Genomic DNA, 26,184 nt, shown 5'->3' with positions numbered 1-26,184 from the left:
CTATTAAGAAATAAAGGTTTTGAAACGGAGAGTATCGTATAATACCCTTGGCTGGCAAAGTTGCCAAAACGTCTGAAAATGTGCTTTTAACACTAGGATAAGCCTAAATACACAGACTACATGACAAGTGTCCAGGTTCCTGTGTCGAGATGGAGCACTTCCGTAAGGATATCTATTAGAATTATTTCCCCTATCTTTTTATTTTTTTCTAAACAAGCAGTTTTTAATACATCAGTCAAATGATATCACAATTACATTTGAATTTCAACAGAATTTTCGTAACGTAATTTCCTTCCGTATTTTATGAAAGTCTATAAATATGCAACTAACTTTTTTATTATTAATATGTTTAAAGTAATAATAGTGGATGAAAAATCTAATAAAATCTTTAAATATTTAGGTCATTTAAACTTAATATCCTCGCGACAAAATCGCGGATATTTCTGGCAGACCGTTCAATGGTCTTTTAACACTAACAAGGAATATGGACAGCAATATTCAAATTTGAAAAATGGATGACCGAAATTAATCGCACTTGAAGATGTACTCAAAGACAAGTATTGTGCTACCGTGAAAGTGTTATTTTTCGGGTTGGTCATAGACTCAAATATATGTAGGATCCATAATGTATAATGATATTTAACCTATTCTATGTTATATTAACTTGGGAGTAGATTGGGAGCCCACACCACCTTACGAGTTAATACGTGCATGAATGAGGTATCACTAGTGATACAAATCCCATTGCAATAATATGAATACACTTTTATTTGCACAAAATTGTTCCTTTTTAAATGTTTACAGCAAAAAGATTACAAGAAAATGTCTGTAGACATAAATACCCCTTATATATATAGAATTCCGTTGAGAAATGAACTTGTCTGAGTGCTGATGAAGTTTTAAGAGCGAGAAAACTAAAGGGCAATAACTCTGTAAATAAGGGATTATCATGTATGTGAAGGTTTGCCCAAGATATTGCTATAATAAAATAATGTATCAGGTTCATGAACTTCCAGTGAGAAATAAACTTTCGACAGTGCTGACAAATTTAAATTGAGTGAATACTAAGGGCATGAGTGCAGGTTTTGGAGCTCGCCCTGCCAAAGTAAATTCATGAAATTCCTTGATAAATTAACTTGTGAGAGTGCTGACAAAAAGGTGTAACATACCGATGTATACGGGCTGAATCCCGTATCTCCTCCAAATTCTGCGTGCGAGGGGATAATACGAGGGCAGATTGATATGTTGTTAGCTTCATATTGAAGAATTTGAATTTTGCCGGACATTTTGCGGTTTTTTTTCCAACATAATCTTCTTCAGTATCTATACACTTTTGTCAGTGGTGTTTAAGCGCCTAAATGCCACTCTTACACAACTCCATTTCTTAAAGTCATTCACTGCATGTATGACGTCATCATTGGATAGAAAGTGGATGCCTGAAATTGTTGCATTCAGTTTTGGAAAAAGATGAAAGTCTGATGGAGCGAGATCGGGTTAATATGGCGGATACTCAATAAAAGTCTGATGGAGCGAGATCAGGTTAATATGGCGGATACTCAATAAAAGGCTGATGGAGCGAGATCGGGTTAATATGGCAGATACTCAATGAAAGTCTGATGGAGGAGATCAGGTAAATATGGCGGATACTCAATGAAAGTCTGATGGAGCGAGATCAGGTTAATATGGCGGATACTCAATAAGAGGCCCAAAGGGCCTTAACGGTCACCTGAGATTTGAAATATTTCGGTTAATTTAATTGACCCTTTTTGGCCCCACCCATCAGTCCTTGGGGTCAGTCAGGGCCAATATGTGCATATCATTAAGCTGTCATCACATGCTGATAAATTTAAGAAAGTTAAAATGAATTCCAACAAAAATAAAACAAACGTGAGACCCCAGAGTCATGAAATTCACAATTTAAGTAAAACACCATGAAACCTTTCCTTCTATGAAACGTATTTAATTCTATTTTATATAGGTATTGAGAAGATTTTTAAAATTTCAGTCGATTTGACCCTTTTTAGCATGCACAACATGGCTACTCAAGTGGAAAATTAGACTGGATTACCTGCCGTAGTTTTTCTACTCTCCGCTAGGCTTCGCTTCGAAAATAGTACTCATGAGCGCAGCGTAGCGGAGAGAAATGGTACTAAGGCAGGTAATCCAGTCTAGTGGAAAATCTGCTATCAGTATGCATAAAAAGTCCCGGGGCCGTCGATAGGGTGCTCGTATACATAAAGTAAGTGTATGTAATAGTTGTATTCGGTGATAAGATGAAGCGTACCTCTTGATTAACCCGTGGACTTCGTATTTAAAGCTATGTCCAATAGAGTCAAAGTATGGTGACCCCGATACGTCAACTTGTCCGACTAAACAAAATCGCGGTGATTTTGAAGTTTCACGCCCGATTTCGTAAACTAATATCGAAGCTACGGTACTTAGAAATAAATACATCAGATTTCAAGCCTGGGGGAGTTCAGAACCTTTCTCATTTATATGTACTCTATATGTTATTATTTTATAAAACGAGTCAGGCACCTGTGGTCCGTCGTCGAGAGCTACGTTATCGCCGCTAACTCCAATACACTTCCAAGAAAAAGGATAGCAACATTTTAACGAACCGATGGACGGACCACAAACCACGGACACAAGGCGATTTGAATAGACCACAACGGATTTTTAACAGGGGCATGTCTAGACTTATATATTTTTTAAAGCCGAAAATATGTATTTCTAACCTTTTTTTTTTTAAATATAAGACAGGTGCGCTATGAAATGGTTATGTAGACTAGTACCAGTTAGAAATGAAGACAGTATTGGCGATTTCCACTCAATTGAATAAACAGTGTCGTAATTATGTATATAAAATAAATGTCTGATCTAATTTAAACTCAAATCCCATTACACTGCCTTAATATGGCGCGGGAAGGATGTCATAATTAAATATTTTTGCCTAGGCAAAAATAAAATATTGCCTAGGCAAAAATAGTATTGCCTAGGAACAATTCGATTTCTGCCTAGGCAAAATTCGATTTCTGCCTAGGCAAAAATAATATTGCCTAGGCAAAATTCGATTTTTTCCTAGGCAGAAATACTTTTGCCTAGGCTGAAATATTTTTGCCTAAGCAATATTCGATTTTTGCTTAGGCAGAAATAATTTTGCCTAGGCAAAAATATTTAATTATGACATCCTTCCCGCGCCATACCTTAACGCATTTACGCAGAGTAATGAAAGATCAGATTTTAATTAGACTGAATAGTAAGTGTCGAAAAAGAAACATTCAAGTCACTCTTGGATCCTATTTTGAATAAAAACATGACACTTTCTTAATAAAACAGTTCTAATGCGCATGTTATTGTAAGGAATAGCCTTCTGCCGTTTTGAAAATCACGTACCAAGAAAAAAATAAATCTTAGGCAGAAGAGCTTCTGGGGTTACTTCCCTTGCTCTTAAATTAATTTAGACAAGAAAGTCTAATTTTTTCTTGTAAATTGATAACAAAATCACAATAAAGTTTTAATGGATTTTTTTTTAATATAAGTTATAATTCAGTTTTACTAAATTTAGCAAAAAATAGTCAATCAACAATTAAAAAATAAAATATAAAAGAAAAAGCATCAATTAGTAATCGACAAAAAATGGATATAAGTACATATGTAAATAACAATAATCGCACACTTAATTTACTCACTTCACGATTGAAAATACTCGTGACATATTTCTGACAGACCACGCAATGGTCTAAATATCTATAATTAGCGGTCACTTTATTATCTGGAGACGAAATAGCGGTGAATAACTGCTACTGTCAAAAGCAAAGACGGCTATCTGACGCCCCCACCCCGATCGGACTGTGTAGGCATTGTCTAATAGCTAGCTTCTGTGTCTGTGCGGTTGAGTGTCGTGAGTGACCTCTCCGTTGTGGTAGGTATGGATCCTAATAGACGTTCCCTGGTTGCGTATTACTAAAAAATAGATACATGATCAATGAAATACTACCGACAGTACAGACAAATTGTCATATATTGTATATGTATGTATAATGTATCGCATGCAGTTTCCAGTAAACTCCAGTACACTTCCAAGTAAAAGGATAAAAACAGATTTTTACGGGCCGATGGACGGACCAAAGTCAACAGACGAAGGGCGATTTGAATAGACCACAACACCAGGCACAGGGGCATGGCTTGACTTACATTTTTTTAAAGCCGGAAATAAGTATTTCTGGCTTTTTTAAATATAAGACTAGACATATTATTATATGATTATATAGACTAGTACCAGTTAGAAATGAAGACAGTATTGGCGATTTCCCCTCAATTTGATAATCAGTGTCCTAATTATGTATATGAAATAAGTGTCGAAAAAGAAACATTCAAGTCACTCTTGAGTCCTATTATAGATAATGATATGACACTTTCTTAATAAAACAGTTTCAATGCGCATTTTTATTGTAAGGAATGGCCTTCTGCCATTTTAAATATCACGTACCAAGAAAAAAATTGTACATGTTACAAAATAGGGAAAGCTTCCAGGGTTACTTCCCTTGTTGTTAAATTAATTTAGACAAGAAAATCTATTTTTCTTTTGTAAATTGATAACAAAAACACATTCAAGTTTTTATTTATATGTTTCAAATATAAGTTAAGTTTCAATTTTAAAAAATTTAACAAAAAAAGGACAATCAACAATTAAAAAATTAAATGTAAAAGAAAAAAGACCGTTTAATCATCTATACAGAATTGAATATCTATAAATTGCATTCTAATAGCTGAATCCTCATTTTATACCTAATTTACTCATAAAGATATTTATGGCAGACCATGCAATGGTCTAGATAATTAACAAAGAATGAAAATGTTTAAACGTGTTTAGATTGCTGGTTACCAGATAATGAATGGTGGAAATAAACGTGATCAAATCCCATAGGACTCCGGTTTTCACATTGCCAGAGTCGCTGGCTTTTCATTGGTTGTATGTTTTGTATGCATGCTATAATTGCATTTTATTCAGTTATTGCTTGCACCTCGAACGATTTGACTTTGGAATATTGTTTGATAATAAATAATAAATTCAACCCCCGCAAAAATACCCCACACAGGTATATTTTACCCATTGAAATAACAAATTAACCCCTTTGGAAATATATAACCATGTTGACAGTAAGTAAGTACATGTATGTCATTTATTGAAAAAAAAGTTCTGGTTAAACATTAGCACTGTCAGTATTTACTTCTTCATATGCATAACTATCATTTTATAGGTACAGGGAATGCATAGGACTATTAATACATTATGGATGGTACCTTTAAATAAGCGAATTCCTAAATTATTGGAGTATTTATTGATAAAAATAAAGGGAATTTATTGTTAAAAGTGTCTATTATTCTAAACAACACTGTCCTGTTTGTAACAGGGATGTATTAGGAGACTATAAGTCCCTGGTTTGTAATGGATGTATTGTTAATCTTAAGTTCCGTCCCAACAGCTATGTGATATAATGTTTACCCAGTGTTTTATGTGTTTGAGTTTGGTGTGCTACTGAATCATGCAATGGTGCTTAATAAAGTTGTGAAACACACAAAAAAAATATATTGTTTGATAAATCTAAGTAATAAAAAAAATGCAAATGTCATTAGATAAAAACTGTTCACAACTTGATCTGCTGTCGATATCACAGCCTAGTCACATGATGACAAAAAGTAGTCACATGCTGACAAATTCAACCCTTTAAGTAGAATATGACAGCTTATAACATTGAAGAATTGTGAGATTATAAGATGCAAGAAAGAGAGAGATAATTCATTTTTCTTGCAAGCTATGCATAATTATAGTACATAACGTGTTGGTTTGTACACGAAATCATCCCAGTAAATTATATGTGTAAGATTGTATGCTAGTAACAAGAGCTGTTGGAGAACAGCATAGCTCGTCTCGCAAATGTTTGTCAATAAATAATCAAAAGTTATTAATTGGTATGGTTTCGCAAATTGCATTAATAATATTTATATTGTTTACTTGATTAGATTGTGTTTTGTGAATTCATGCAATTTTCAAAACCATACCAATTTATATAATGTAAATTATTCATTGACAAATATTCGGGAGACAATCTATGCTGTTGTAGATTGAATGAATATATCAAATACAAATATAATTGCTTTTGGACCTATTTCTTCAATTGTTTTATAAAATGTTATCCTTATGAGAGTTATCTCCCTTGAAAATGTAGACCGGTATAAATTATGTAGTGTGAGCATTTTCACATTGTTTGTTACTCCAGAGAGACTCTTTTACCAAATATGTGCACCCTAGTTAAACTCCGACAAGGGATAGTTTAACCCCCACAGGGAACTTAATACCATGTATTACTTCGGCTTTCAACACTCGCAACATAAACTTAACACAAAGTCCAAAGATTAAAAAAAAAAAAAACAGATTTAAAAAGAAAAAAATCCATTTTTTTTTTAAAGTTTTACTCCAGGAAGGGGTTGTCTTACTCCATAGGGACTCTATTGCCAAATATCAGCACCCTAGTACAATTATAAAGTGATGTATTAATAATTTTCAACACTTGCAGCAAAAACTTAAAGCAAAAATTTTCTAAAAAGTCCAAAAAAATTAAACAATCTGGTTTTTCATAAAAGAAATTTTTAGTTTAACTCCGGCAGGGGATAGTTTAACCCACCACAGGGATCATATTACCATGAATTACTATGCCTTTCAACACTTGCAGGAAAAACTTAACATTTGAAAAACCAACGCCGACGACGACGACGACGAGGTAAAAAGTGTTCATTGTGATGTAAAGAAAACAACTCATTTTGTTTTACGAATTAGTTCCTCCTAGCAAAGTGATCATTTTTTTCACTTGTCATTATATCATTTCCCCCCAATTTCTGATTAAGTGAAAAATGTAAATGTGACAGCACACCTCCGTTATTATCTCGATACATACATGTCTGTGATTTGGAGAGGATAAAGAAATTCTATTTAACTCAATTATCTGTATCTGCTCAACAACAACCACAGAAACTGGAACCTGCAAGGAGTTGTAGTACAGGCATAATTGTAACTTATAAGGTGATGTAGAAGACGAATATCAATTTCTGCTTGTCTGTCAGTGTTACTCAGATAATGGAAACAAGTACTGTATTAAACTGTATTATACTGTATGCGAGGATGATGACGATGAGACAATGATTGTGATGATAATGATGAATGATTGTGATGATAATGATGATGATGATGATGATGATGATGATGATGATGATGCTCATGATGATGATGATGATGATGATGATGAATGTGATGATGATGAATGTTGATGATGATGATATGCTCTGGTTAATATTAAACAAATAATAGACGATTAATGAGAAAGATGATGATTTTGATGAAGGATGGGAATGATAATGGAATGAATTGTATACTTGCATGTGAGTGGATATAACATGTATATGTCTTTGTTATCAAATGCTTTTGAAAATAAAAAAAATATTTAAAAAAAATACTGTATTAAACGATATCTTTGACATAAGCCATCGGTTTCTGTCTCGCATGCGACTTAATTATATCAGAGAACGAATAAGAAATTACGGGAAACATTGTCTAAAATAAAAATATCGTGTGTAATGTACAGTACTAACATAAAACCAAAATAATCTGTGGCTGGCCGTAGGTCTGGCACTTTATAAACATGTCACGTTGGCTGTCTGACCTTTGAACCTAGGTCTGACACTTTATAAACATGTCACGTTGGCTGTCTGACCTTTGAACCTAGGTCTGACACTTTATAAACATGTCACGTTGGCTGTCTGACCTTTGAACCTAGGTCTGACACTTTATAAACATGTCACGTTGGCTGTCTGACCTTTGAACCTAGGTCTGGCACTTTACAAACATGTCAGGTTGGCTGTCTGACCTTTGAACCTAGGTCTGACACTTTACAATCATGTCAGGTTAGCTGTCTGACCTTTGAACCTAGGTCTGGCACTATACAAACATGTCAGGTTGGCTGTCTGACCTTTGAACCTAGGTCTGACACTTTACAGACATATCACGTTGGCTATCAGAACTTTAGAAACTGGCAACCATTAAGAATTAACAGCAGTACTGACGATGTCCCTTCATTTGAATTATCAGTGCCGTAATTATGTGTAATACATTACTTCATGTTATATAAAATAAATGTCCTATCTAATTAAAAATATATATCACTACACTGCATTGACGCAGTGAATTAGAGATCAGATTACTAGATCGAATGAATGTCGAAAAAGAAGCAGTGAAGCAATTCCTCTGTCTTTTTCGAAATGATGACATCACATTTATTTTATATAAAGCAATTTTAATGCACATTTTATTGCATGAAATGGCCCTCCGCCACTTTGAATATTACTACCGAAAAAAATACTACGCGATATCAAATGGAATGGGTATTGATTAATTTAGACAATTTAGTCCGTACCTCGATAAAAACACATTTAGAAAGTTTATGCAATTCTGGTAAAACGGGTTATTTTTTAAATATATTCAGCTTTACATGTAGACAGAGACCTATATACTAATATAGGTCTCTGATGTAGATAATCAATAATTAAAGGAAAAAGCTTACTTCGGAAAAAAATATTTAGATCTAATGATTGACGAAGAATTCAGTATAGCTAGCCTTAAAGATATATAATATATGACAGACCAACGGAAAGGTCCTCCAAAGAATCATTTGTCCGACTAATGTCGCGTACTGGTTTATGTGTACGTATTTTGATTATATTACGTAAGTTAATCAATCAATTGTCACTGACAGCTCTGACAACGAGATACCCAAATAACCGATAACACACGGTATTAAAGGTTTTTATGATAAATAATATAAATACACGTGATAATCGTAACACCTAATGTTAGATTAGAAACAGGACTTTTTGGAGAAACTAACGGTTTCTCGCGACCTTTTAATTTTCTGATTCTTTACGTGAAATTAAATATATACATGTATATTTACATTTGCTCAGCATTTCCCCATTGACACAATGCTATGAGGCAGTTGCCACCATACGCCTATAACACCCAGTGGGTCATGTGACATTAAAAAAGGCGAGATGTTTTGTTTTTTTGTTGGTTCAGTTTTTTCAAAGTTGACGGAAATGGTAAAACAACGTAAATATAAGTATTGAACAGTAGATTTAATCAGTTTTGATAATCACAGGTCCTCATACGTCCAGAAGACACTGAATGGAAAAACTTCATGGTCCGACCACTAGATCAACTCCTACATCATTTATTGTTATTTACTATTAAGAAATAAAGGTCTTGAAACGGAGAGTATCGTATAATACCCTTGGCTGGCAAAGTTGCCAAAACGTCTGAAAATGTGCTTTTAACACTAGGATAAGCCTGAATACACAGACTACATGACAAGTGTCCAGGTCCCTGTGCTCAAGATGGAGCACTTCCGTAAGGATATCTATTAGAGTTACTTCCCCTGTTTTTTTCATTAATTCTAAACAAGCAGTTTTTATTCATCAGTCAAATGATATCACAATTACATTTAAATTTCGACAGAATTTTTGTAACATAATTTTCTTTAGTGTTTTATGAAGGTCTATAAATATACAGCTAACTTTTTTATTATTAATATTTTTAAAGTAATAACAGTGCATGAAAAATCTAATAAAATCTTTAAATCTTTAGGTCATCTAGATTATCATAAATGGCATTTTCCTCGCGACAAAATCGCGAATATTTCTGGCAGACCGCGCAATGGTCTTTATGAAACTCAAAAAAAAGCAATGGTCTTTGAACACTAACAAAGAATATGAACAAGAGGCCCAGATGCTTAAGTATATTTGTCGCTGGTATTGCTATGTCAATATATATCATAAGCATTTTATAGGGCTACATGTACATTGGTTTTATTTTAATACTAAAAATGCCAAAAGGTGCATTAATCTATGAAATGAAATTGACTTTTGGCGCGACCCCATAGGGATGCTACCACACAAATGTGAGTGATATCCATTGCTTAGTTTCAGAGAAGATCTTGTTTAGACCAGTTGACCCCTTTTGACCCTGCCCTCTGCCCCCTGGGGGGTCAGTTCCTTCCTTTATACAATTTTGAATCCCTACCCCAATAGGATATGCTACCAGCCAAACCATTGCTAAGTTTCAGAGAATAAGTTGTTTAAATCAATTTAGCCAAATTGACCCCTTTTGGCCCCACCCTTCAGCCCCCTGGCGGCCCGGGTCAACCCCAACATTTGTACAATTTCAAATCCCCACCCCATAACCATGCTACCATACAGATGTGAGTAATATCCATTGCTTAGTTTCAGAGAAGATGTTGTTTAAACAAATTAAGCAATTTTGGCCCCGCCCCTCAGGCCCCTTGGGGGTCAGCCCGACCATTTGTACAATTTTGAATCCCCACCCCATAGAGATGCTACCAGGCAAATATGAGCAATATCCATTGCTTAGTTTCAGAGCAAAAGTCGTTTATATCAATTCTGCAAAACTGACCCCTTTTGGCCTAGCCCCTCAGCCCCCAGGGGGTCGGCCCCATCATTTGTACAATTTCAAATTACCAAGGTGATGCTACCAGTAAAATATGAGCGATAGCCATTGCTTGGTTTCAGAGAAGAAGTCGTTTATATCAATATAGTCAGATTGACCACATTTGGCCCCGCCCCTCAGGCCCCTGGGGGGTCAGCCCCATCATTTGTACAATTTTGAATCCCCACCCCATAGTGATGCTACCAGGCAAATATGAGTGATAGCCATTGCTCGGTTTCAGAGAAGAAGTCGTTTATATTAATATAGCCCAATTGACCACATTTGGCCCCGCCCCTCGGGCCCCTATGGGGTCAGCCCCATTATTTGTACAATTTTGAGTCCCCTACCCATAGGGATGCTTCTGACCAAATTTGTTCAAATTCCGATCAGCGGTTATGAAGAAGAAGTCAAATAAGTCAATTGTTGACGGACAGACGACAGACGGACGGACCAGGTGAGCTAAAAATGGATGACCGAAATTAATCACACTTGAAAATGTACTCAAAGACAAGTATTGTGCTACCGTGACTGTGTTATTTTTCGGGTTGGTCACAGACTCAAATATATGTAGGATCCATAATGTAAAATGATATTGAACCTATTCTAGGTTATATTAACGTGGGAGTAGATTGGGAGCCCACACCACCCTTACGAGTTGATATATGCATGAACGAGGTATCACTAGTGATACAAATCCCATTGAAATACTATCAATACACTTATATTTGCACAAAATAGTTCCTTTTTAAATGTTTAAAGCAAAAAGATAACAAGAAAATGTATGTAGACATAAATACCCCTTATATATATAGAATTCCGTTGAGAAATAAACTTGTTTGAGTGCTGATGAAGTTTTAAGAGTGAGAAACTAAAGGGCAATAACTCTGTAAACAAGAGGCCCAGAGGGCCTGTATCGCTCACCTGGATTTCATGAGATATGAAACAAGAATGATGATTAAGTATATTTGTCATTGAATCCCCACCCCATGACCATGCTACCATACAAATGTGGGAGATATCCATTGCTTAGTTTCAGAGAAGTTGTTTATATCATTTTAACCAAATTTACCCCTTTTGGCCATGCCCCTCAGCCCCTAGTGGGTCGGCCCCGTCATTTGTACAATTTTGAATCGTTAACCCAAGGGAACGCTACCAGTCAAATAATAGAAATATCCATCACTTAGTTTCAGAGAAAAAGTTGTTTATATCAATTTAGCCAAATTGACCCCTTTTGGCCCCGCCCCTCAGCCCCAGTGAAGGTTGGCCCCACCATTTGTACAATTTTGAATCCCGTCCCCGAAGGGATGCTCACAGTAAAATATGAGCAATATCTATTGCTTGGTTTCAGAGGAGAAGTTGTTCATATCAATTTAGCCAAATTGACCCCTCTGGCCCTGACCCTCAGGGGTCAGCCACACCGTTTGTACAATTTTGAATCCCCACCCAATAGTGATGCTACCAGGCAAATATGAGTGATAGCCATTGCTCGGTTTCAGAGAAGAAGTCGTTTATATTAATATAGCCCAATTGACCACATTTGGCCCCGCCCCTCGAGCCCCTATGGGGTCAGCCCCATTATTTGTACAATTTTGAGTCCCCACCCCATAGTGATGCTACCAGGCAAATATGAGCAGTATCCATTGCTCGGTTTCAGAGAAGAAGTCGTTTATATCAATTTAGCCAAATTGACCCTTCTGGCCCCGCCCCTCAGGCCCCTGGGGGTCAGCCACACCATTTGTACAATTTTGAATCCCCACCCAATAGTGATGCTACCAGGCAAATATGAGCAATATCCATTGCTCAGTTTCAGAGGAGAAGTCGTTTATATCAATATAGCCCAATTGACCCCTTTTGGCCCCGCCCCTCAGCCCTATTATTTGTACAATTTTGAATCCCCACCCCATAGTGATGCTACCAGGCAAATATGAGCCATATCCATTGATCGGTTTCAGAGAAGAAGTCGTTTATATCAATATAGCCCAATTGACCCATTTTGGCCCCGCCCCTCAGGCCCCCAGGGGTCAGCCCCACCATTTGTACAATTTTGAATCCCCTACCCATAGGGATGCTTCTGACCAAATTTGTTCAAATTCTGATCAGCGGTTATGAAGAAGAAGCCAAATAAGTCAATTGTTGACGGACGGACGGACGGACGACGGACGACGGACGCCACGGTATGGCATAAGCTCACCTTGGTCCTTCGGACCAGGTGAGCTAATAAGGGATTACCATGTACGTGAAGGTTTGCCCAAGATATTGCTATAATAAAATAATGTATCAGGTTCATGAACTTCCAGTGAGAAATAAACTTTCGACAGTGCTGTCAAATTTAAATTGAGTGAAATAAACTAAGGCCATGAGTGCAGGTTCTGGAACTCACACTCATCCAACATCCTGCCATAGTAAATTCATGGAACAAATTTCATGAAATTCCTTGATAAATGAACTTGTGAGAGTGCTGACAAAAAGGTGTAACATACCGATGTATGGGCTGAATCCCGTATCTCCTCCAAATTCTGCGTGCGAGGGGATAATACAAGGGCAGATTGATATGTTGTTAGCTTTATATTGAAGAATTAGAATTTTGCCGGACATATTGTGTTATTTTTCAACATAATCCCCTTCAGTATCTATACACTTTTGCCAGTGGTGTTTAAGAGCCTAAATGCCACTTTTACACAACTCCATTTTTTGGCTGTTCAGAAAGTCATCCACTGCATGTATGACGTCATCATCGGACTGAAAGTGGATGCCTGAAATAGTTCAGTTTTGGAAATAGATGAAAGTCTGATGGAGCGAGATCAGGTGAATATGGCGGATGCTCAATCAATTTAAAGCCACAATTGTGAATGGCAGCTATGGCAATGACAGACTTGTGAACAGGAGCATTGTCCTGATGTAATCGTACACCTTTAGTGAGCTTTCCGTGGGGCTTGTGTTGAATGTTTTCCTGTATCTGCCATTGATTAGCCTAGCCTAGTGGTAGTCCATACTGATAATTCTAACCAAATTAGAATAAATTCTAATAGAAGTTCAACTAATGATTGTCAAAAATAAGAGTTCCCTATATAAACTATAGTAAAGTTTATCCCCTCCTCAGGGGCAAATATGAGGCCCCAGGGTATTGAAATTCCCAATTTTGGAAGAGCACCTCAAGATCCTTCCATCCGTGAGTATTTGATTCCTCCTTATTTGGGTCTTCAGAAGATTTTTGATATTGCAGTCAATTTGACCCCTTTTTGCCCTGTCCCTCAGTCCCTAAGGGGCTGGGGATGATGTCTATGAAGATTTTGGCAGACTTTTGGCCATGGAAGATTTCTCCAAAATTTCATCAAAACTGGGTCAGGGGTTTCTGAGAAGAAATCGAAAAATTGTTTACAGATGGACGACAGACGGACAAAAGGCGATAAGACTTAATCTCAGGTGACCTAAAAACACAACAAGCTGTCTGTTACATACATTAATGATGAACTTTAATGACAGTAAACCATGTAACAATCACTGATTTGCTTTTCATTGAAGAATATCCTCCTCAACCTTTCAGAATATAAAATTATAATGGAACTTAAGAAAGAAACGGATCAAATACTGCTATGGTCGAGTTCATGGTGTGACATATTGAGATGGTCTTAAGACAAAAATGAAAAGGTTTCAGTCAAAGACTTGCTTGTTTCTTCACCCCATCAGAGACACGCACCATAGGAATATCCATTTCATTTTAATGTGATTCAATCTAACAATAATCTGCTAAAAATCTGCTTTAAACCTTGTCATAACAATTTTAACAATAGTTACATCAAAGATTTCATTTAAATATAAAATATAAAATTTTATTTATTTTAAAACAATCGCAAAACATCTTATATCAAGTTTTATTAATCACTTTCGTTGGCCCTGATGGTAGTGCCGTTGGTATTACTGAGGATGGAAACAGTTGTACACAGAGAAAGATTGCATGGTTTGGCCAGAGAACCCCATACTTTTCTACTTCCAATCTGGGAATCCAACCTTGGTAAAAAGCAGTGTTATACCACTGTGCCACTATACAAAATCAGCTAGTTCAGAATCATTAGTTTATAGGTTAAATCATAAGACAATATTACAGCCACCTGTGTCGGCCTAAATTTTACCTAAGGAGGTTGTCGCTACTACCAGACATTGACCTGGCTGCCCCAAACTTTACCAGACACTAACCTGGCCTGCCCAAACTTTACCAGACACTAACCTGGCCTGCCAAAACTTTACCAAACACTGACCTGGTCACACCAAACCTTACCAGACAATGACCTGGCCGCCCCAAACATTACCAGACATTGACCTGGTCACCCCAAGCTTTACCAGACTCTGACCTGGTCACCCCAAGCTTTATCAGACACTGACCTGGCCTGCCCAAACTTTACCAGACACTGATCTGGTCACCTCAAACTTTACCAGACATTGACCTGGCCTGCCCAAACTTTACCAGACACTGACCTGGTCACCTCAAACTTTACCAAACACTGATCTGGTCACCCCAAGCTTTACCAGACACTGACCTGGTCACCTCAAACTTTACCAGACACTGACCTGGTCACCTCAAACTTTACCAGACACTGACCTGGCCTGCCCAAACTTTACCAGACACTAACCTGGCCTGCCCAAACTTTACCAGACACTAACCTGGCCTGCCCAAACTTTACCAGACACTGACCTGGTCACCTCAAACTTTACCAGACACTGACCTGGTCACCCCAATCTTTACCATACACTGACCTGGCCTGCCCAAACTTTACCAGACACTGACCTGGTCACCCCAAGCTTTACCAGACTCTGACCTGGCCTGCCCAAACTTTACCAGACACTGACCTGGCCTGCCCAAACTTTACCAGACACTGATCTGGTCACCTCAAACTTTACCAGACATTGACCTGGCCTGCCCAAACTTTACCAGACACTGACCTGGTCACCTCAAACTTTACCAGACACTGACCTGGCCTGCCCAAACTTTACCAGACACTGACCTGGCCTGCCCAAACTTTACCAGACACTGACATGGTCGGCCCAAACTTTACCAAACACTGACCTGGCCTGTCCAAACTTTACCAGACACTGATCTGGCCTGTCCAAACTGTACCAAACACTGACCTGGCCTGTCCAAACTTTACCAAACACTGACCTGGTCACCCCAAACTTTACCAGACACTGATCTGGCCTGCCCAAACTTTACCAAACACTGATCTGGCCTGTCCAAACTTTACCAGACACTGATCTGGCCTGTCCAAACTGTACCAAACACTGACCTGGCCTGTCCAAACTTTACCAAACACTGACCTGGTCACCCCAAACTTTACCAGACACTGATCTGGCCTGTCCAAACTTAACCAGACACTGATCTGGCCTGTCCAAACTGTACCAAACACTGATCTGGCCTGCCCAAACTTTACCAAACACTGATCTGGCCTGTCCAAACTTTACCAGACACTGATCTGGCCTGTCCAAACTTTACCAGACACTGATCTGGCCTGTCCAAACTGTACCAAACACTGATCTGGCCTGTCCAAACTGTACCAAACACTGATCTGGCCTGTCCAAACTTTACCAGACACTGACCTGGCCTGTCCAAACTTTACCAAACACTGACCTGGCCTGTCCAAACTGTACCAAACACTGACCTGGCCTGTCCAAACTTTACCAAACACTGATCTGGCCTGTCCAAACTTTACCAAACACTGATCTGGCCTGTCCAAACTTTACCAAACACTGACCTGGCCTGTCCAAACTGTACCAAACACTGACCTGGCCTGTCCAAACTTTACCAAACACTGATCTGGCCTGTCCAAACTTTACCAAACACTGATCTGGCCTGTCCAAACTTTACCAAACACTGATCTGGCCTGTCCAAACTTTACCAAACACTGACCTGGCCTGTCCAAACTGTACCAAACACTGACCTGGCCTGTCCAAACTTTACCAGACATTGACCTGGCCTGTCCAAACTGTACCAGACAATGACATGGTCGGCCAAAACCAGACGATGGGGAACGTCACACCTAATTGATGAGTTTACAACCCAGGACATATGCGAGATCCGACAGACTTCTTGCCAATTAATCTGTACAAATATTGATGTATCATAACTGTATTAGTCTTCCGAAGGTTTTAAAATAGCTCTACAGCCAACAAAGAAAGGAACAAGAGGCTAATTGGGCCTGTATTGGTCACACATTTATCATGCTGCTATTGTGAGCATCAAACATAGTCACATTAATATTCATTAAAAGAGCCTCAACATTGTTCACTGTCCATGCCAGTAGTTTTATTTTTACAAGTATACATTGGATACTTGTACATTTTCAACATTGTGTCTTTTATACTTTTGTCAAATTCTTCTTTCATATGGAACCTTAAAAATATGAACCTTCAGGAAGGAGAACTAAAATGTCCATTATACAGTATGGTCTTTTGACAGCCGTAAGATGCCGATCCTTGCCGATCCTTCGCCGATCTTTTCACAGTTCATGTCTGATCAATACACTCTCATCAATAACACATATGAGTAATTAATGTCCTGGTGTTAACCGTCCGTCTCCATATCATCTTCACCATTCTTGACTACATCTTCACCAGCAGTTTCTTGCTCATCAAGGTCAAACAAGTCAAGGTTATCCTGGAAATACAACAAAAGGTAATTAGAACCATTCATCACAAGTGATACAAATATCTTCACGTGTACCTGTTCAACTATCCTACAATTAATAAGCCCTTATGCTAACTCATTCCAGTTATTGTCATACTTTATCATTAAATGAAGTATGTCGCAAGAGCACTAAAAAGTTTTCTATAAATAGCAACTGTGACCTTGTCCTTGACCTTAGCAGCCTAAAATACAAACTCTTTTAATGTATTCTCATACTTGACCACTTGTATGAAGCTTGATCGAAATCTGTCATACTTGACCAATGTATGAAGCTTGATCGAAATCTGGTTAAAAATGAAGTCTTTAGAGAGCTGACTATGATTTTCTATAAATATCAATGATGACCTTGTCCTTGAGCTTGGCAGCCTGAATCACAACCTATTTCGATGTATACTCATACTTGACCGATGTATGTAGCTTGATTGAAATTCAGTTGAAATTGAAGTTGCAAGAGCCCTGCCAAAAGGTGCACATACGAATGTTTAACGTCAAGCTATTATCACATCCCAACTTTGTCCCAAGGGGATAAGAAGTCGTTTGGACTTGATCTCTGGTACTCTAACAATGTTAGAGGATTACAATGGCAGAGACAAGCGCCATGTAACATGATAAACCTGTCAACTAGTACATGTTAGAATCCGAGGACCTAAAACATAAAGGTATACAGTAATGAGTATACATAATGCATTGGGTATCCCCTCGGTCAATTTTTGCCTTGGCATAATCTGATAAGTAGCCATAGAAATGTGTACTTACATCAGAATCCGACTGGCTGTTAACATCTAGTACCATATCATCATCATCGGACGATTCTGAAACAGAAACCACTCATATAAACACACATATCATGTTCTGTACAACCGTAACGTAAGTTTTCTTCATTCAGTAAAACCATAATGCTTGGTATCCTCTTTAAGTAAAAAAAATTCTTTACTTTCCTCTATCATTTTCTGTCAATCTAATTAAAATCTCGATGGTCATTATCACTACTTTACATGAACATCTTCATTTACAAAAGATCTTAAAATTTGTGTAATTTGTAAGCTAGGTTGAGAGGCCTATATTACACTGTTACTATATTCCAGGTTTGTTACGATATTCCAGGTTTGTTACTATATTCCAGGTTTAGTTGGAGTAACAAAAGTAATTTGTATGATGGGTTGAGAGCCTATACTACACCGTTACTATAACACAGGTTTGTAACTATATTCCAGGTTTAGTTGGAGTAACACCAGTAATTTGTATGAGGGGTTGCGACGCCTATACTACACCGTTACTATATTCCAGGTTTGTTACGATATTCCAGGTTTAGTTTGAGTAACACCAGTAATTTGTATGATGGGTTGAGAGGCCTATACTACACCGTTACTATATTCCAGGTTTGTTACGATATTCCAGGTTTGTTACTATATTCCAGGTTTAGTTGGAGTAACACTGGTAATTTGTATGATGGGTTGAGAGCCTATACTACACCGTTACTATAACACAGGTTTGTAACTATATTCCAGGTTTGTTACGATATTCCAGGTTTAGTTGGAGTAACACCGGTAATTTGTATGATGGGTTTAGAGGCCTATACTACACCGTTACTATATTCCAGGTTTGTTACGATATTCCAGGTTTAGTTGGAGTAACACTGGTAATTTGTATGATGGGTTGAGAGCCTATACTACACCGTTACTATATTCCAGGTTTGTTACGATATTCCAGGTTTGTTACTATATTCCAGGTTTAGTTGGAGTAACACCAGTAATTTGTATGATGGGTTGAGAGCCTATACTACACCGTTACTATAACACAGGTTTGTTACGATATTCCAGGTTTGTTACGATATTCCAGGTTTAGTTGGAGTAACACCGGTAATTTGTATGATGGGTTTAGAGGCCTATACTACACCGTTACTATATTCCAGGTTTGTTACAATATTCCAGGTCTAGTTGGAGTAACACCGGTTATTTCTGACAAACTCACCCTCCTGGTACATTAACAGTGGTTTCTGTCCCGTCAACGTCTCCTCTTGGTGTTGCTCCTGTGTCGTTATCTGTCACACAAAAATACTTGGTCAGTTGTTGAACAGTAAAACTCACATAACGATGACATATTTTCATATTTATAGTAATTAAATATACATGTACAAATATAACCAGACGTCCAGAGTCCTAGTGGGCCTGTATCATTATAACTAGAGTCCTAAAGGGTCTGTATCACTCACTACAGCTTATTATGTAAATATTTTGTTGAAAGATTTCATTGGTATAAATGATGATACAGGTCATTTTTGGATCCAAAACTGGTATATTACACATCAAAAATCTTTCTTGTTTTGCTTAAAAGAATCTATCATAAGATTTAAATTTATTTTATTTCGGCCATTCACCAATAAATATTCAAGATTCAACATTAACCTTTGACCTGGGGACTTTGACCTCTCATCAAGTTATTTCTCATTTGAGTTTTAGTTAACATGCTTCATAATGTAATAATTAAGTGCTTAGAGATCTAAGAAATAATAGGTAAATTTTTATTAAATTTTAGTAGCAGTGACCTGAAGTTGAAGGCTGTAATAAACTATTCAGCAAGCATCTGATCTGGTTCAAAGTTATACCTGGGCTGTCTTAGGCTGTGAGCATATATGACATACCTGTGACAGAATGAGGTCAAGTTTGCCTTGTAGTTTTGAGAGTCGACTGAAGGCAGCTGTCCTGGCGTCCATCAATTGGTAAAGAGAACTAAAGATTTCCACCACTTCAGGGAACTACGAAACAAATACAAGTCTAATGACAATAGAGGATAATGATGATGCCCTTTTCAATTCTACACTTTTTGATTTTCAACAATGGACAATTCTACACCTTTTGATTTTCAATAAGTTTTTGAAACTTTGACCAGAGTGTTTTCAACAACCTAATGAGTACATATTATGTCAAAATTGATACACAAAGCATCTTGTAAACCTTGCAATGTGTGAGACATATTTTACTGTTTAAAGAAAAGCAAAGACAAAGATGCTATGGGCTGTATTGATCAGGAAACAAACAAGATGAGAAGATCTTTGAAATATTACATTAGTCTACTTCACCTATTTGGGACCCACCTTTGGACCAGACGAGCTAAACGTTTCCCCTATTTGGGACCACCTTTGGACCAGACGAGCTGAACGTTTTTGCCTTATTGGGATCACCTTTGGACCAGACAAGCTGAACGCTTCTCCCTATTTGGGACCACCTTTGGACCAGACAAGCTGAATGTTTCCCCTATTTGGGACCACCTTTGGACCAGACAAGCTGAACGGTTCTCCCTATTTGGGATCACCTTTGGACCAGACAAGCTGAATGTTTCCCCTATTTGGGACCACCTTTGGACCAGACAAGCTGAACGGTTCCCCCTATTTGGGATCACCTTTGGACCAGACAAGCTGAACGTTTCTCCCTATTTGGGATCACCTTGGGACCAGACAAGCTGAACGTTTCCCCTATTTGGGACCACCTTTGGACCAGACAAGCTGAACGTTTCCCTTATTTGGGATCACCTTTGGACCAGACAAGCTGAACGTTTCCCCTATAACCTGTAGATTTTGACCTCGTAGCTATGAGGAACTTACCGTCATCAAATAGGACGTGTGAACCACCAGGATGTTTTTAATCCATTTCACCAGCTTGTGGGAACTGAGGAGTAAAAAACAACACAATGACACCTCAGACAGGAACAATTACAGGTAAGATATTGGGGTCTCTTCTTTACCTGGATTCGTTTTCATTATCTTGTGTTCATCCAGTCTTATCAATAGTGAGTGAATTAAAACAATTATAAAAAAAAAATCGCTCTTTCTGAGCTCATCTATTCAAATTAAAAACACCATTAAGTCTATTCAAACTTCTCTAGGACAAAGATTTATTATTCAGTTTAATACTTTAATGTGTAAACTGATGACATGGGAAAGTCAACACTTCTTGAGATATAACCAAGGATGAGTATTACTTACCCGGCAGCCCGTCCCTACATCAGTACCGTAAGGTGTTGTACGAGTGGGACAATAGACTGGACAGACTTACCCGGCAGCCCGGCCCTACATCAGTATAACCAAGGATGAGTATTACTTACCCGGCAGCCCGTCCCTGCATCAGTCCCGTAAGGTGTTGTACGAGTGGGATGATCGACTGGACAGGCAATCTCCTTACTGTATTCTCTATCATCAGGTCATTCTGGTTTAGCACACTCTGTGTGTATGAAAATTGGATTGAAATAAATAGGATTGTGAAATTATGAAACAAGAAATCTGGAAGGTATTAATAATTAATAATTTCCATCAGATATCAGTTTAAGTCAGAAGATCTCAAGGGAAGACTAAAATACTGAAATCAACAAGAAATAATTACTCTTTCAGAAATTGTCAAATTACGACGCCACTGAGGAAAACACAAATATTATGATTATAAAGCCTGTCAGTTTAGGAATTGGTACAAAACTTTCGCCAGACAAGATCTCATGCAATAAAGATAAAATGGAAATTTTGCTCAGGAAATTACAACCACATATTATGACTACAAAACCAATCAAGTTTCCAAGAGATCAGTTGAAAACTTTGATCGACCTCTGGACAAATTTTAACACAAATTTACAGGTAACATGTATACTAGTAGACGATACCACGTATAGACAATACCACGTATAGATGATACCACGTATAGACGATACCACGTATAGACGATACCACGTATAGACGATACCATGTATAGACGATACCACGTATAGACGATACCACGTATAGACGATACCACGTATAGACGATACCACATATAGACGATACCACGTATAGACGATACCACGTATAGATACCATGTATAGACGATACCACGTATAGACGATACCAGGTATAGACGATACCAGGTATAGACGATACCAGGTATAGACGATACCAGGTATAGACGATACAACGTATAGACGATACCATGTATAGATAACATGTATAGACGATACCACATATAGACGATACCACGTATAGACGATACCACGTATAGACGATACCATGTATAGACGATACCATGTATAGACGATACCACGTATAGACGATACCACGCATAGATACCACGTATAGACGATACCATGTATAGAAGATACCACGTATAGATACCACGTATAGACGATACCACGCATAGATGATACCATGTATAGACGATACCATGTATAGACGATACCACGTATAGACGATACCACGTATAGACGATACCACGTATAGACGATACCACGTATAGACGATACCACGTATAGATACCACGTATAGACAATACCATGTATAGATACCATGTATAGATGATACCATGTATAGACGATACCACGTATAGACGATACCATGTATAGACGATACCATGTATAGATACCATGTATAGATGATACCACGTATACACGATACCACGTATAGACGATACCACGTATAGATGATACCATGTATAGACGATACCATGTATAGATGATACCATGTATAGACGATACCATGTATAGATACCATGTATAGACGATACCACGTATAGACGATACCACGTATAGACGATACCATGTATAGATACCATGTATAGACAATACCATGTATAGACGATACCACGTATAGACGATACCACGTATAGATGATACCATGTATAGACGATACCATGTATAGATACCATGTATAGACGACACCACGTATAGATGATACCATGTATAGATGATACCATGTATAGATACCATGTATAGACGATACCACGTATAGATGATACCATGTATAAACAATACCATGTATAGATACCACGTATAGACGATACCATGTATAGACGATACCATGTATAGACGATACCACGTATAGACGATACCACATATAGATACCATGTATAGACGATACCATGTATAGAGGATACCATGTATAGATACCATGTATAGACGATACCATGTATAGACGATACCACGTATAGACGATACCACGTATAGACGATACCACGTATAGATACCAAGTATAGACGATACCATGTATAGACGATACCACGTATAGACGATACCACGTATAGACGATACCATGTATAGACGATACCATGTATAGACGATACCACGTATAGACGATACCACGCATAGATACCACGTATAGACGATACCATGTATAGACGATACCACGTATAGATACCACGCATAGACGATACCATGTATAGACGATACCACGTATAGACGATACCACGTATAGATACCACGTATAGACAATACCATGTATAGATACCATGTATAGATGATACCATGTATAGACGATACCACGTATAGACGATACCATGTATAGACGATACCATGTATAGATACCATGTATAGACGATACCACGTATACACGATACCATGTATAGACGATACCATGTATAAACAATACCATGTATAGATGATACCACGTATACACGATACCACGTATAGACGATACCACGTATAGATGATACCATGTATAGACGATACCATGTATAGATGATACCATGTATAGATGATACCATGTATAGACGATACCATGTATAGATACCATGTATAGACGATACCACGTATAGACGATACCACGTATAGACGATACCACGTATAGATACCATGTATAGACAATACCATGTATAGACGATACCACGTATAGACGATACCACGTATAGATGATACCATGTATAGACGATACCATGTATAGATACCATGTATAGACGACACCACGTATAGATGATACCATGTATAGATGATACCATGTATAAACAATACCATGTATAGATACCACGTATAGACGATACCATGTATAGACGATACCATGTATAGACGATACCACGTATAGACGATACCACATATAGATACCATGTATAGACGATACCATGTATAGAGGATACCATGTATAGATACCATGTATAGACGATACCAGGTATAGACGATACCACGTATAGACAATACCATGTATAGATACCATGTATAGACAATACCATGTATAGATACCATGTATAGACGATACCATGTATAGACGATACCATGTATAGACGATACCATGTATAGACGACACCACGTATAGACGATACCATGTATAGACGATACCATGTATAGATACCATGTATAGACGATACCACGTATAGACGATACCACGTATAGATGATACCATGTATAGACGATACCATGTATAGATACCATGTATAGACGACACCACGTATAGACGATACCACGTATAGACGATACCACGTATAGACGATACCACGTATAGACGATACCACGTATAGATACCACGTATAGACAATACCACGTATAGACGATACCATGTATAGATGATACCATGTATAGATACCATGTATAGACGATACCATGTATAGACGATACCACGTATAGACGATACCACATATAGACGATACCATGTATAGACGATACCATGTATAGATGATACCACGTATAGACGATACCACGTATAGATACCATGTATAGATGATACCATGTATAGACGATACCATGTATAGACGATACCATGTATAGATACCATGTATAGATACCATGTATAGACGATACCACGTATAGAGGATACCATGTATAGATACCATGTATAGACGATACCATGTATAGACGATACCACGTATAGACGATACCACGTATAGATACCAAGTATAGACGATACCATGTATAGACGATACCACGTATAGACGATACCACGTATAGACGATACCATGTATAGACGATACCACGTATAGACGATACCACGTATAGACGATACCACGTATAGACGATACCACGTATAGATACCATGTATAGATACCATGTATAGACGATACCACGTATAGACGATACCACATATAGACGATACCATGTATAGACGATACCATGTATAGATGATACCACGTATAGACGATACCACGTATAGATACCATGTATAGATGATACCATGTATAGACGATACCATGTATAGACGATACCATGTATAGATACCATGTATAGATACCATGTATAGACGATACCACGTATAGAGGATACCATGTATAGATACCATGTATAGACGATACCATGTATAGACGATACCACGTATAGACGATACCACGTATAGATACCATGTATAGACGATACCATGTATAGACGATACCACGTATAGACGATACCACGTATAGATACCAAGTATAGACGATACCATGTATAGACGATACCACGTATAGACGATACCACGTATAGACGATACCATGTATAGACGATACCACGTATAGACGATACCACGTATAGACGATACCACGTATAGATACCATGTATAGATACCATGTATAGACGATACCATGTATAAACAATACCATGTATAGATACCACGTATAGACGATACCATGTATAGACGATACCATGTATAGACGATACCACGTATAGACGATACCACATATAGATACCATGTATAGACGATACCATGTATAGAGGATACCATGTATAGATACCATGTATAGACGATACCATGTATAGACGATACCACGTATAGATACCACGTATAGACAATACCATGTATAGATACCATGTATAGACGATACCACATATAGACGATACCACGTATAGACGATACCACGTATAGACGATACCATGTATAGACGATACCATGTATAGACGATACCACGTATAGACGATACCACGCATAGATACCACGTATAGACGATACCATGTATAGACGATACCACGTATAGATACCACGCATAGACGATACCATGTATAGACGATACCACGTATAGACGATACCACGTATAGACGATACCACGTATAGATACCACGTATAGACAATACCATGTATAGATACCATGTATAGATGATACCATGTATAGACGATACCACGTATAGACGATACCATGTATAGACGATACCATGTATAGATACCATGTATAGATGATACCACGTATACACGATACCACGTATAGACGATACCACGTATAGATGATACCATGTATAGATGATACCATGTATAGACGATACCATGTATAGATAC

At 37.8% G+C, this 26,184-nt stretch overlaps 1 protein-coding gene across 11 annotated transcripts in view; it reads right to left on the bottom strand.

Moving 5' to 3' along the window:
• Window positions 1-14,011: 14,011 nt before the first annotated feature.
• LOC117323170 (WD repeat-containing protein 43-like) overlaps window positions 14,012-26,184 on the bottom strand; it is a 29,472-nt gene continuing 17,299 nt past the window's right edge. The window contains exons 12-20 of one of the 11 annotated variants that reach the window (XM_033878218.1): window positions 21,333-21,448; window positions 20,833-20,896; window positions 19,873-19,986; window positions 19,203-19,272; window positions 17,988-18,043; window positions 16,517-17,201; window positions 15,215-15,431; window positions 15,122-15,152; window positions 14,012-15,028 (exon numbers count right to left, since the gene is read on the bottom strand). In XM_033878218.1, the coding sequence (XP_033734109.1) occupies window positions 17,109-17,201; window positions 17,988-18,043; window positions 19,203-19,272; window positions 19,873-19,986; window positions 20,833-20,896; window positions 21,333-21,448 (513 nt within the window). In that variant the 3' untranslated portion in view covers window positions 14,012-15,028; window positions 15,122-15,152; window positions 15,215-15,431; window positions 16,517-17,108. Of the gene's footprint in view, window positions 15,866-16,516; window positions 17,202-17,987; window positions 18,044-19,202; window positions 19,273-19,872; window positions 19,987-20,832; window positions 20,897-21,332; window positions 21,449-26,184 lie in introns of those variants that run through there. The other 10 variants (XM_033878215.1, XM_033878217.1, XM_033878213.1 and 7 more) reach the window with 10 other exon arrangements.

Source organism: Pecten maximus, chromosome 3 (genome assembly GCF_902652985.1).
Source record: "Pecten maximus chromosome 3, xPecMax1.1, whole genome shotgun sequence".
Lineage (NCBI taxonomy): Eukaryota > Metazoa > Mollusca > Bivalvia > Pectinida > Pectinidae > Pecten > Pecten maximus.
Note: the sequence above shows the minus strand (reverse complement) of the source record. Positions and strands in the feature narration are given on the sequence as shown.